The sequence below is a fragment of the Euprymna scolopes genome, chromosome 9 (genome assembly GCF_053919585.1).
Source record: "Euprymna scolopes isolate OS-2025 chromosome 9, ASM5391958v1, whole genome shotgun sequence".
Taxonomy (NCBI): Eukaryota; Metazoa; Mollusca; class Cephalopoda; order Sepiida; family Sepiolidae; genus Euprymna; species Euprymna scolopes.
The window spans coordinates 160,537,663-160,551,340 of NC_136490.1; the positions used below are offsets into that span (position 1 = coordinate 160,537,663).

General features: G+C 32.5%; 1 protein-coding gene across 1 annotated transcript in view; it reads left to right on the forward strand.

Annotated features, from left to right (window-relative positions):
- The window catches only part of LOC145284956 (WD repeat domain phosphoinositide-interacting protein 4-like), a 53,133-nt gene continuing 39,455 nt past the window's right edge, over window positions 1-13,678 (forward strand). The window contains exons 1-4 of the mRNA XM_080134057.1: window positions 1-80; window positions 855-929; window positions 2,230-2,334; window positions 7,007-7,103. Coding sequence (XP_079990183.1) covers window positions 35-80; window positions 855-929; window positions 2,230-2,334; window positions 7,007-7,103 — 323 coding nt within the window. The 5' untranslated portion in view covers window positions 1-34. The remainder of the gene's footprint in view (window positions 81-854; window positions 930-2,229; window positions 2,335-7,006; window positions 7,104-13,678) is intronic.

Genomic DNA, 13,678 nt, shown 5'->3' on the forward strand with positions numbered 1-13,678 from the left:
TTCAGGCTGCATCCTATGTTATTGAAAGAGCAGAATGTCCAAACCAGTTGTTAACAACTTGAGGTTCAATCAAGACCACGGTCAGTGCTTTTTATTTTACTTTTTTTTTTTTTCTTTTTTTTTTTTTTTTTTTTTTTTTTCAGAGTGGTAAACTATCGTTACAAAAAAAACAAAAGAATCATTTTTTTCATGAGAAAATTTTTCCAATACTGATACCACTAAAAATTCTGCTCTTGTTTGTTTTTTTTTAATTAATATTTCTAGGAGAGACGGGGGGGTGTAGTTTCATCAAATTTCAGGATAAATGAAGGGAGAAGGTTAAAGGTTATGTAACATTGAAAGGGAACCCCATTTTGCAGCAGTCTACGTCACAAAGGAAACCAAGACAAAGAATAACTCCAACTCATTTTTCGTTGTACGAAGACATTTATTTCCTCATTCTAACGACACATATGACTTCTCGTTATGGCTATGTCTCACGTGATTATTTTCTCTAACATGCTCTCATTCCTTTTTATAGTTTTTTCCATTACGGTGAAGTCATTTCGTATCCACGCTCTGTTAAAGCTGCAATGTCTTAGCAGTGTAGGAAAGTTGTAGCAAATTTCTTATCAGTTTACCTTGGTAATAATTTTGTCAGTTCATCTCCATATTACATCATCCAAAAATGATATGGTGAAAACAAAATTGACAAACAAACCTGAGCATGAACAATAAATTATAAGAAATTTTAAAGAATAAAATGATTGAAAGATTGTGATTTTTTTAATCAAGAATATTTGTTTTATTATAAGCTAAATTCCATCCGTAAAAAATGAAATATGCTGTTTAAAAGTTTTGTTTTTTTGTTGCAGGATGTTTTACTTGCGCTACAGATACTGGTTTGCGTCTATTCAACATCGAGCCTCTCACCGAAAAGTTAAATCTGGGTGAGTTGTATTTTTTTTTTTTTTTTACAGAAACCAAAATATTTTTCCAAGGAAAATTCTGATATTGTTTTCATGTATCTTAAATGCTCTATTATTTTATGAAATTATTACGACAGAAATATTTTTGAACTTATATTATTGATTTTTGCAATTAAAATAAATATTGTTTTTGGCCATTACAGTAGAGTCCCGGAGTATGTTTTTTTCAGCTTACGATGTGAGATAAAATGTTTTTCCAGCCCCTTGTTACAGTAATTGCCTCGCCTTACAATATTATTTATAATTTTATTTGATTATATACTGTACTGTATTTTGTTACTAATTTTTAATATGTACTGAATAAAATTTTGCTTAGACCCCGCCACACAGCAATTTCACCTTACGATCCCAACCCCGAAACAGATTGCCATATCCTGGGGTTCTACTGTAAAATAACTATTGATTTTTGCAATTAAAATAAAATATTGATTTTTTTTTTTTTTTTTTTTTTTTTTTTTGCAATCATAATATTGATTTTTTTTTTTGCAATTATAATAAAATATTGTAAAATCAAAAAAAAAAAAAAAAAGACATATGTGAACTGAACTGCTAACCTTTATACAAAATGTCGATATAATGGCAAAGACAGATGAAAAAAAATGTTTCGATTTTGTGATCAGAAAACAAATAAATGTCTTTATTGCTAAGCATTTTATTGCGAGTATCAAATTCATAATCTTTAAATTAATAAAATCATATGACCACTTTAAGTGTCTGTGTTTCTCACCTATGTGACTCAGACCATTTTTTATTTACTATTAATCAATTATTTATAAAAATCAAAAATCTGATTGTATAAAGTACTAAAATAAACTTTAAAAATATCTTATTTAAAAAATAATTACAAAATGAAATCCACTATTATGCATTTCAGTTTCTTTCTGAATAAATTCATCATTTTAATCTTTTGTTAATGGTTGAAAATAAATGTCTTTCTAAATGTTATATTTCTCTTAGTCTGTCTTTCACCTGGAAACTACTGAGCTTATCTAGTTAAAAGTTTGCATGGACCTTTATTATGATAAAGTGAAGCAAACTAAATATGCTATCATTTAATGCACAATTAGGATCAATAAAGATTAGTATTTAATTCAAAATGGGCACAAATTTAATCATCTTCATCGATCAATTTGGCATAAAGCACTCCTTCTAAATCAACGGGCTATAACTTTTGTCTGTTTTTAATGAATAAAAAGTTTAGTTTCCTTATAATAATTTAAAAAATACAATTTCATGATTATTTTTTTTTTTTTTTTTAAAGCAAAAGAAAATGTTGGCAGCATTTCCCATGGAGAAATGTTGTTCCGTACAAACTTGCTTGCGATTGTGGGTGGCGGCACATGGCCCAAATTTGCTGATAATACGGGTAAGTTCGAAACTTTCTTTTTTTTTTTTTTTTTTTTTTTTTAACTATAAAATCATACATTGATATAAAGATGAGGATTACTCTGATTCGACAACTGATGAGTGCCATGAACATGAAATGTGTTTGCAGTGATAAAAATGTGAATCATTGGACTTTGGAAAATGAAGATGTGAATCATTGGACTTTGGAAAATGAAGATGTGAATCATTGGACTTTGGAAAATGAAGATGTGAATCATTGGACTTTGGAAAATGAAGATGTGAATCATTGGACTTTGGAAAATGAAGATGTGAATCATTGGACTTTGGAAAATGAAGATGTGAATCATTGGACTTTGGAAAATGAAGATGTGAATCATTGGACTTTGGAAAATGAAGATGTGAATCATTGGACTTTGGAAAATGAAGATGTGAATCATTGGACTTTGGAAAATGAAGATGTGAATCATTGGACTTTGGAAAATGAAGATGTGAATCATTGGACTTTGGAAAATGAAGATGTGAATCATTGGACTTTGGAAAATGAAGATGTGAATCATTGGACTTTGGAAAATGAAGATGTGAATCATTGGACTTTGGAAAATGAAGATGTGAATCATTGGACTTTGGAAAATGAAGATGTGAATCATTGGACTTTGGAAAATGAAGATGTGAATCATTGGACTTTGGAAAATGAAGATGTGAATCATTGGACTTTGGAAAATGAAGATGTGAATCATTGGACTTTGGAAAATGAAGATGTGAATCATTGGACTTTGGAAAATGAAGATGTGAATCATTGGACTTTGGAAAATGAAGATGTGAATCATTGGACTTTGGAAAATGAAGATGTGAATCATTGGACTTTGGAAAATGAAGATGTGAATCATTGGACTTTGGAAAATGAAGATGTGAATCATTGGACTTTGGAAAATGAAGATGTGAATCATTGGACTTTGGAAAATGAAGATGTGAATCATTGGACTTTGGAAAATGAAGATGTGAATCATTGGACTTTGGAAAATGAAGATGTGAATCATTGGACTTTGGAAAATGAAGATGTGAATCATTGGACTTTGGAAAATGAAGATGTGAATCATTGGACTTTGGAAAATGAAGATGTGAATCATTGGACTTTGGAAAATGAAGATGTGAATCATTGGACTTTGGAAAATGAAGATGTGAATCATTGGACTTTGGAAAATGAAGATGTGAATCATTGGACTTTGGAAAATGAAGATGTGAATCATTGGACTTTGGAAAATGAAGATGTGAATCATTGGACTTTGGAAAATGAAGATGTGAATCATTGGACTTTGGAAAATGAAGATGTGAATCATTGGACTTTGGAAAATGAAGATGTGAATCATTGGACTTTGGAAAATGAAGATGTGAATCATTGGACTTTGGAAAATGAAGATGTGAATCATTGGACTTTGGAAAATGAAGATGTGAATCATTGGACTTTGGAAAATGAAGATGTGAATCATTGGACTTTGGAAAATGAAGATGTGAATCATTGGACTTTGGAAAATGAAGATGTGAATCATTGGACTTTGGAAAATGAAGATGTGAATCATTGGACTTTGGAAAATGAAGATGTGAATCATTGGACTTTGGAAAATGAAGATGTGAATCATTGGACTTTGGAAAATGAAGATGTGAATCATTGGACTTTGGAAAATGAAGATGTGAATCATTGGACTTTGGAAAATGAAGATGTGAATCATTGGACTTTGGAAAATGAAGATGTGAATCATTGGACTTTGGAAAATGAAGATGTGAATCATTGGACTTTGGAAAATGAAGATGTGAATCATTGGACTTTGGAAAATGAAGATGTGAATCATTGGACTTTGGAAAATGAAGATGTGAATCATTGGACTTTGGAAAATGAAGATGTGAATCATTGGACTTTGGAAAATGAAGATGTGAATCATTGGACTTTGGAAAATGAAGATGTGAATCATTGGACTTTGGAAAATGAAGATGTGAATCATTGGACTTTGGAAAATGAAGATGTGAATCATTGGACTTTGGAAAATGAAGATGTGAATCATTGGACTTTGGAAAATGAAGATGTGAATCATTGGACTTTGGAAAATGAAGATGTGAATCATTGGACTTTGGAAAATGAAGATGTGAATCATTGGACTTTGGAAAATGAAGATGTGAATCATTGGACTTTGGAAAATGAAGATGTGAATCATTGGACTTTGGAAAATGAAGATGTGAATCATTGGACTTTGGAAAATGAAGATGTGAATCATTGGACTTTGGAAAATGAAGATGTGAATCATTGGACTTTGGAAAATGAAGATGTGAATCATTGGACTTTGGAAAATGAAGATGTGAATCATTGGACTTTGGAAAATGAAGATGTGAATCATTGGACTTTGGAAAATGAAGATGTGAATCATTGGACTTTGGAAAATGAAGATGTGAATCATTGGACTTTGGAAAATGAAGATGTGAATCATTGGACTTTGGAAAATGAAGATGTGAATCATTGGACTTTGGAAAATGAAGATGTGAATCATTGGACTTTGGAAAATGAAGATGTGAATCATTGGACTTTGGAAAATGAAGATGTGAATCATTGGACTTTGGAAAATGAAGATGTGAATCATTGGACTTTGGAAAATGAAGATGTGAATCATTGGACTTCGGAAAATAAAGGTGGTTCTTGTTAAGACACAAATCGATTTTTTTTTTTTTTAAATCTGTCCTTTTAAGCAAAAACAATATTACATACTTAACTGTCATGTCGAAAATAGAAATATATGCAAAAATTCATTGAGTAGAAAGTTATTTCAAGTTAAAAGTAATTTTTATGGAAAATTGGGTAAAAATCGCATTTTTTTAGATGTTATAAAGTAGTTTACACACAGGGGACATAATTCCGAAACGAATATTTTAGAATACTTGTGCCATGACTGCGATATTGGATCGAATGGAAGCCCGCTTGATGTAAAGAGGCGTTCGATTTAAAGAAATAAAATCTGCTGTAATATTGCACATCTTCAAACGACGCCAACAACTTTCTGGTCAAATATTTTTAGCACCCAGAAGTCTGGATAATTACTAAGGTCACATGGTTTTTGCTTGATTTTGACTGCTTTTCTTTCTCAAGTCTTCCTATCATGTGACCGTTTTCAATGAATGATTTCCAAAAAATTCTGATTTCCTTGTATTTGATAATTGGAATTTTGTGAATTCAAGAAGTGAAATCAAAAGTGAAATGAAAATCTTTTATCGATTATGTGAAAGAAAAAGAATCATCATTTTTGCTATCGGGGAATGAAACTGGATTTAGCACATGTGTCACATCCTATTCAACGTCATAAGGTCTGGATATATTTATTTAGGGGTCACCACTTATCAAGGTTAAAAAGCCACTCCAGAATAAGGATTAATGAGTGTCAGGTTGCTAGTGAGACAACAATCCCATGATGATTGGTAATGATAGAAATGGAATTTGATTATTTAAGAGGACGGTTCAACAAGAACTTGTTTACATTGGTTTTGAAAGTTAGCTGAGAAGCAATCCTGCAGTATTACATGAATATAAAATGTATGTCCCTCTCAAAAAAGATGACGACATTAGGTTTTTGCAATTTTTGCAGGGAGGTGTTAACCTCCTCTTACATACAGCACCTGGTATTCCCAAATGATCACCTATCTGGTACTGACCAGAGTTGCTTAACTTTGGTGATCTAGCAAGGACCGTTGTGTCAGCATGATTATACTGTTTGCGGTATTGTATTCCACAAATGGGTAATTTTAGAAAGAAACTTTGTTCATGGAATTTTCATTTAGTTGTAGGCACAAATAGAGAGTACGGGAGATTGTTAAAAGTAGTTGTAGCAAGATAAGTGTTGATGTTTGCTAAGGAATCACAAATGAAACCTGGTCTGCGCACGTCTTCCTATACTGTTCAAATTTAAGCTTCCTCTGAGGTCATTAGATCTGAGTTTATCTTTTATCCATCATATCATTCTCCAAACATTCACAATAAAGCACTCTACTAGCTACAACCACTATCAACAATTTCCCCCACTCTCTATCCATGCCTAAATCTAAACGCAGATTCCATGAACAAAACTTCTTTCCTAGAACTGCTCGCCTATAGAACTTTGTTCTGCTGGCCTGCTTCCCAGTCAATTACAATATGGTAGCCTTCAAGTCTAATGTAAATATGTTCTTGTTAAGCCATCCCCTTAAATAATCTAAATACTACCTAACTTACACCATCAATGGTTACTACACTACCATCTTTCAGTCATTAACCCTTATCCTTGAGTGGCCTTCAGGTCTTGATAAAGTGGTGACACCCTTGTAAAAAAAAAAAAAAAAAAAGATCATTTCTCTCCATGCAACACATGTCCTCAATCCTCACTGGTCATATTTCACTTTCATACATCATAACACATACCTTTTGGTCAACAGTGATACCACTCTGCTGATTAGTAATGGCACCATCCACTTTAAACTTTTATCACGCTAATACAAACACTTCACTGTGTTCCAATGATATCAAGCTAATAAAACTTCTCAATAATTTCACCATTTAAATATGTTTTCTCTGCATCTGACTTCCCATCCATCCTCCACATTCCACATTTAAAACCAATTTAATGAAATCATTTTCTTAAATACTTTAATATTGATGTTGTTTAAATATATTTTTTTAGTTTTGATACGTGATGAAACGCAAAAACCAGACGAAAAATTTGTGATGGAGTACATTTTCAGTCAACCAGTGATGAACGTGAGGATGAAACGAAACAAGTATGTTTTTCATCTTTTCTTTTTTCTTTTCTTTTTTTCATCCTTTCTTTTTTTCTTTTTTCCTTTTTTCCACGTTATAATTTATGATCAGTTATTGATGTAACATTGCATGGCGTTACACTTTACTTTTTTAATTCATAAAAATAAAATTAGAAAGAAATAAAAATCCAGCATTTTTTTTCTTTTTTTAACAAAAGTTTTTATTACTGTTACTTTTTTAAAAGTCTCTCGCCCAGTGTCCATCTCGCCCGGTGTACACTTTTCTTCTCTCTCTGGCCACAGCCAACCCATTCTCATCCTCGACTTTACATTTTCTTTGGCACTGACTTTGTTTCTCCCGACCACATGGTGCATTTTTTCTCCTTTTTTTTTTCTTTTGCTTCTCATGTCCACTTGCTAATTTGCATATGTGCCTTTTTCAGCTACTGCTGCTCTCTTCGTCACCGCCGCCGATAACATTCTCTAACACACTCATGTGCATTGTTATGTTGACGCATCTGAATTGGTGCATAAACCAATTAAGTCTCTCCTTAATCCCAAAAAAACGTCTCCAATCTAACCTGATGGTCGCATACTGTCGATCAAGCTCCAACCCTTCTTTCACTGCTGTAATACTGCATCCCTGTGTCAGTTTTACAAGGACTTTAATGGAACATACTCTGCCGAACTCATTGCGTCTGTACTCCCGCAATCTACATGCACCCAACGAACCCAAAAGCAAAATCCCATCTCTTCACTATAAAGGTTCACAGATGCCGAAAAGCCTTCTACTCTAATAGCTTCTTTGCTCAGACTGCTAGACTTTGGAATTCTCTCCCTGTTTTCTACTTCCTTGGCTGTACTAATATACAAAATTTAAATGTAATGTGAACAGATATCTCATAGTCCAAAATAGTAGCTCCTTGTTTGTTTGGGGTGAAAAAAAAAAAAAAAAAAAAAAAATTAAAACATTAGTTCTCGTCATATCCCAAAGTTGAGCTTTGTTAAACTTGTTCAGTACTTAGATGGGTGACAGTTTGGAAATAGCGGGTATTGTAAATTTCAAAGTGGCTGAAATTTCTTGGGAAATTTATGAATTTTTCTTTTCTCACCTCTTTAACTATGGGTGAAATAATACGATAAACAAAAATGGACCTTTGTCAGGCAACTAATTTATGAGAAGGAAAATGTTGTGATCATTCTTCTCTGTATTGTTTCTCTCCACTGAACTTGAGCAACGTTGAATTAGAAGAATTGCAACTTTCAACTGCATAATCATCTATTCACGATTCTACACTCATTGTGCAAACACTTTTCCAAATTAGGTTACCTATTGTCTATCAAAACAGGAACTTACATAAGAATGCTGGCGATTGAGCTTGTTTACCAGTTTAGATGACTTCTGGTTTTGAAACTCTTTGCAAGTGAACAGTGTTGCTTAATTTGGAGACTGCCGAAAATGCAGATTAAAAAACATGTGTATCTGTAATCTGATTTTTACAGAAATAATTAATATTAAAAGTAATATTCTTTTTATATAAAAATATCGATAAACTAAATCTTTTTTATATAAATGTTTATTTACAAATTTTTTTTTTTTTTAAGAAAATGTTTTACAGAAATATTTTTAAAGAAATAATTAATACTGAAAGTAATAGTTTTTGGGGTTTTTTATAGAAAAAATTAATGGAAACGAAATTGTATGAATAATAGATTAAGCAAACGAACACAATATTAGCAGTTTTCAAGCAAGTAAAGCAACATAGTATAGCAGCATCTTCAAATTAAGTAATGTCATTTATTTCTGAGGAGTTTCAAAACCAAAAGCTGTTTTGATCGGTAAATATGCTAAATTGCAGAATGTTTTAAATTCTTTTAAATTTTAATATTGATAGTAACTTCCCTTTGAATTTTTACAAATTTTTTTTATTTTTGACTAACTTTTGAACTGTCATAAAATGATGTACTTAATATAATGTAATTTTTTTATTTAAAAAGAGCATCGGTCATAGAACTTCTTTACGTCAATATCTGTCTTGGGTGATAATGAAGAAGAATATAAATGGATCGTTTTTTAGTATATTTTATTGGACATGTCCATGCAAAAAACTACCCTGTTTAGACTAACTAGAAGAATATCCGTTGAGTAAAATTAAAATTATATAAACCATGAGGTTAATACTTTCATGGAGGAAAATATTATGACCTAACACAAGACTACAGAATGTCTAACTTAATTTGTATTATTATTCACCGGACTACTGTTCTCATCTTGAATGTGATTTCCATCATATTTCGGTCGATATAACCTCCAACCTTCTTCAGGTGTATCTTGTCGAACTCGGGAATTTGGACGGAATTTCGAGTGGAACCCTTTATTTACTTCACGGGGGTAGCGTGCTCTTGTTGCATCAGCCATGACTGGATAGAGGTCCTAAGTAATTCGCAAATGTATATTTTGGTCACCCACACTGAGGATTGAACCTGAAACCTTCAAGGGAAATATCACTTTTACAATTGATTTTTCCCAGTACTCTAATCACTGCGCCACGGGCCATTGCGGAGTTCGATAAGATACACCTGAAGAAGGTCAGAGGTTATATCGACTGAAACGTTGTTAAAATCATACTCAAGATGAAAACAGTAGTCCGATGAATCCAAATAATACGAATAATCAATCCTCATCTCAAAAATTCAGAAATGTTTAACTTGAGTCAGAAATCGCAACAACCTTTCTTTGTATTTTATTGCACAATATATTCTTTCTACCTTATACCCGCTTATTCGTGTCTTTCTTTGTATTTTATTGCACAGTATATTCTTTCTACCTTATACCCGCTTATTCGTGTCTTTCTTTGTATTTTATTGCACAGTATATTCTTTCTACCTTATACCCGCTTATTCGTGTCTTTCTTCATGACCTATTCCTAAGGTCACAACAATTTTATTTGCCGCATGCACAGAAAACTACCTTTTATAGGATAACTAGCAGAATATCCGTTGCAGAACAAATTTGCACCACTTTTATATCCGCTTACAAAAATTAAAATCAAAAATATAAAGTTACTAAACCTTATATCTATAATCCTTATTCTAATTTTGATAAAAAATAGTCTAGAATTCTAGAAAATGTCTGCAAGTAAAAGTATATGCTTAAAAAAAATCGAAATTTGGGAAGTCCTGCTTATTTGGTGTCTAATGAGTAGGGCTATAACAAGAGAATATTCTTTTTATTTTGACTCTCGAGTATATATCAGTTAATATCTTATATGGTTTTAGTTATGTGGTTCTCAATTGATTAACTGTGTCTGTCTGATATATACTAGAGAGTCAAAGCAATGATAGGAATATTCTCTTGTCATAGCCTTACTAATGAGTATGGATCAAATTTAATGTAAATCTGAAATATTTGAATTTTCAAATGGGAGATTGTGACTATATTGTGTCACTCTAAAACCCTTAAAAGTCCTCAAATGAAACAGAAATTTGGGGAATATTTATTATTTATTGCGTTCTAATATCCGTTAAAATTACAAAAAAAATCAGATCTGAATCTTTAAGGGATTACACCCTGTTTTCCCTCTTTGCATAAAACTAAATCAAACTAACCCTAACCCACATTACCTACACTTACACCTGGCAGCTATGTTCCGAAATTATAATGATAGTTAAGTGAATACAAACATATAAACACTAGCAGATGTACTTGGTATTAAACATAATATTAAATTCCTTTAAAAAAAAAAATGAAGTAAAAAAAAAAAAAAAAAAAAAAAGAAACTGAATGCAAGTATTGTTTTTTTCTAAACAGTTCACTTCTTGTAAGTAAAATTGAAACCAAAACCTAAAGACAGTCAATTACGATAATCATTAAGCCAGTTTGCCACGGTAGTTATTCCTAAGGAAGCTGTCATGTGAATGATTTTGCGCATATGCAGTCATGAAACAGTTGACAGATAAAAATTCGATCACACCCCCCAATATCAATTTTTCAATTTTGACCCCTTAGCAGCTCTTTTTTCCAGATAACAGATTAAAAAGTTTTATACATGTCCGAATATCCTATATACTAAATTTCAAGTCTGTAGATCAAAAATTTATTGAGTATATAGGTTGAGAGTTGTCCTCACACAGACATTCTCACTTTTATAGATATGTAGATATACATCTCCTTCCACACACACGTACATATATATTGAAAATATTTTTAAAAAATAAAGTACTACCTTATTTTATTACATTGTCATGTGAACCATGTGTTGCACTTGAAAAACTTAAAACTGTCCATTTTACACTCAGAAGACTTATAACATAGAGAAAGATTTTACATCTCCAAGAAAAGAAAAATAATTGGTTTATAAAAAAAAAAAAAAAAACACTTGAGAATGCTTTTCTATGAGCGAAAGCTGGTATGTCTTTAAAGTTAATATCTCTTTTAAAGAGAAAAAAAATCTTATATCATTTGGCTTTTTAAAGAAATTTTAATATTCATTCACAACGATATTTAAAAAAAAAAAAAAAAGTGCTACCTTATTTTATTATATTGAATGTAATTTTTTATTTGTAAAATAAAATTTTTTGACTTATGAATAGAAAAGTAAGATGTTTTTTTTTTTAAGAAGGGGGGGGTTATATTCTTTCAATTTTCTAAGCTGAACAGATTGATGTGCTTTGTTGCTAATACTTTATGTATCAATGTCATCTTGAACCGTGTTGCTTCAAGTCTTTAACTCAACAGTGTTGCAAAAATAAAAACAAGAATAAGAAGTTTGCATTTTTATTAAAACTATGACTAGGATTTTCTTCTCTAATACTATGGACATCCCCCTCCCCCCAAAATAGTGTTAGGAAGTGGTTAAAAAAAAGAGGGAATAAGCTGATCAGTCAAACAAAAGGTAGAGGAAAGTAAAGAGAATATAATTGTTGAGTCTATGCTATCTTTAAGATCAACTTGGTAGATATAAGAACATTTATGGATGAGAAAATCTATTGAATAAAACAATCAAAAAATATAAATTAAATACTGAAATACAATGTAGTTGTTAATATTTGAATCTAATAAAAAGATAAAAATAAAATTGAGAATACTCTTCTACAAGCAAACAAAAGGCAGAGGAAGTGAGGTTAGTAGAAAGAGAGAGGGATTGTTCATCAAGGCACACAAAGATGGTCGGAAATAGGATTGTTAATCAAGGTGTGGTAGTGATTGAGGACAATATATTTAGAGTTTATGGACAGTTTAGGAGTAGGAATGAATTTTGGGACAGTCGACAGCAGTTTGCAGCTTGAACTAGATCAGGAGAGCTTTAAGAAGCAGAGATAAGCTGACAACAGTTGTTGAGAAAAAGACAGATGACTAAGATGTGGATTTAGAGCAGTGGTTCCAACCTTCTCTTTTATATTTCTTTTTTTTTTCACCCCAAACAAGGCACATAGCCACTTTTTTGTAGGGGGCTACTATCAGGTACATAAGCATCAGGGGTACTGTGTAGGGAGTTGGGCAGCAAGATGTCGGTTCACATTACACTTCTGCATGTCAGTACAGTTGGGGAAGCAGGGACCCGGAAGGGAATTCCAAAGTCTAGCAGTTCTGGGGAAGAAACTATTGGAGTAAAAGGCTCTCTTACATCTAGGGATCTCTATTGTGAAGGGGTGGGATTTAGCTGCTTGTCGGGTTTGTTGGGGATATTTACGTCGAGGGGGCACAAGTGCTTGCAGTTCGTCAGAGCATTCACCATTAAAGTACATGTAGAACAGGCAGAGGGATGCAACATTTCGTAGATGTGACACAGGCTGAAGTTTAGATGACTGTTCAGGACCTATCAGATTGGCGACTCTCTTTTGAACCTTGTCTAGGAGCGAGAGACTAGTGGCAGATGCACCAGCCCAAATATAACAATACTCCATATATGGGCGAATGGTCGCCTTATAGAGGTATAGGATACTTTTGGGCGTTAATAGCTTTCTAGCACGGAAGAGAGAACTCACCTTCTTCACAGCGGTCCTGGCAATGTTCTGAGGAGTTTAAAAGATGTACTTTCAGATAAAGAGTCATTGGCCATTGCTATTGGTGGTAGAGAAGGTTTCTTGTAATTATTGAAGGAAACAAGTTTAGTCTTGACAGCATTGAATGTGACCATCCATTTTTGTTCCCATTCAACTACAGATTGGAGGTCATCCTCTAGTGTTTCTGCCATTTCTTTAGATATGTGTTCATTTGTTTTCCTGTCATGTCTGTTATAGAGCATGGTGTCGTCAGCATATATACCCATCTCAAAGATAATTTTGTCAGGGAGGTCATTTATGAATATTAGGTAAAATAGAAGTCCAAGGATAGACCCATGAGGCACTCATTCATTTATATCATTGTTTAGGTGTACGACCGTCGATGACAACTTGGATTTTTCTCTTATCTAAGAAGGATTTAATTATTTTAAGTATTCGTCCAGTGATACCGTATGATCTGATTTTCCTGAGAAGACCCTCATGCCATACCCTGTCAAACGCCTTGCATATATCTAGAGCTACCGCTCTACCCTCCCCCGCTTTGTCCAGTGAATGGTATATACGTTCTGAGATTACAGTTAGGATGTCTG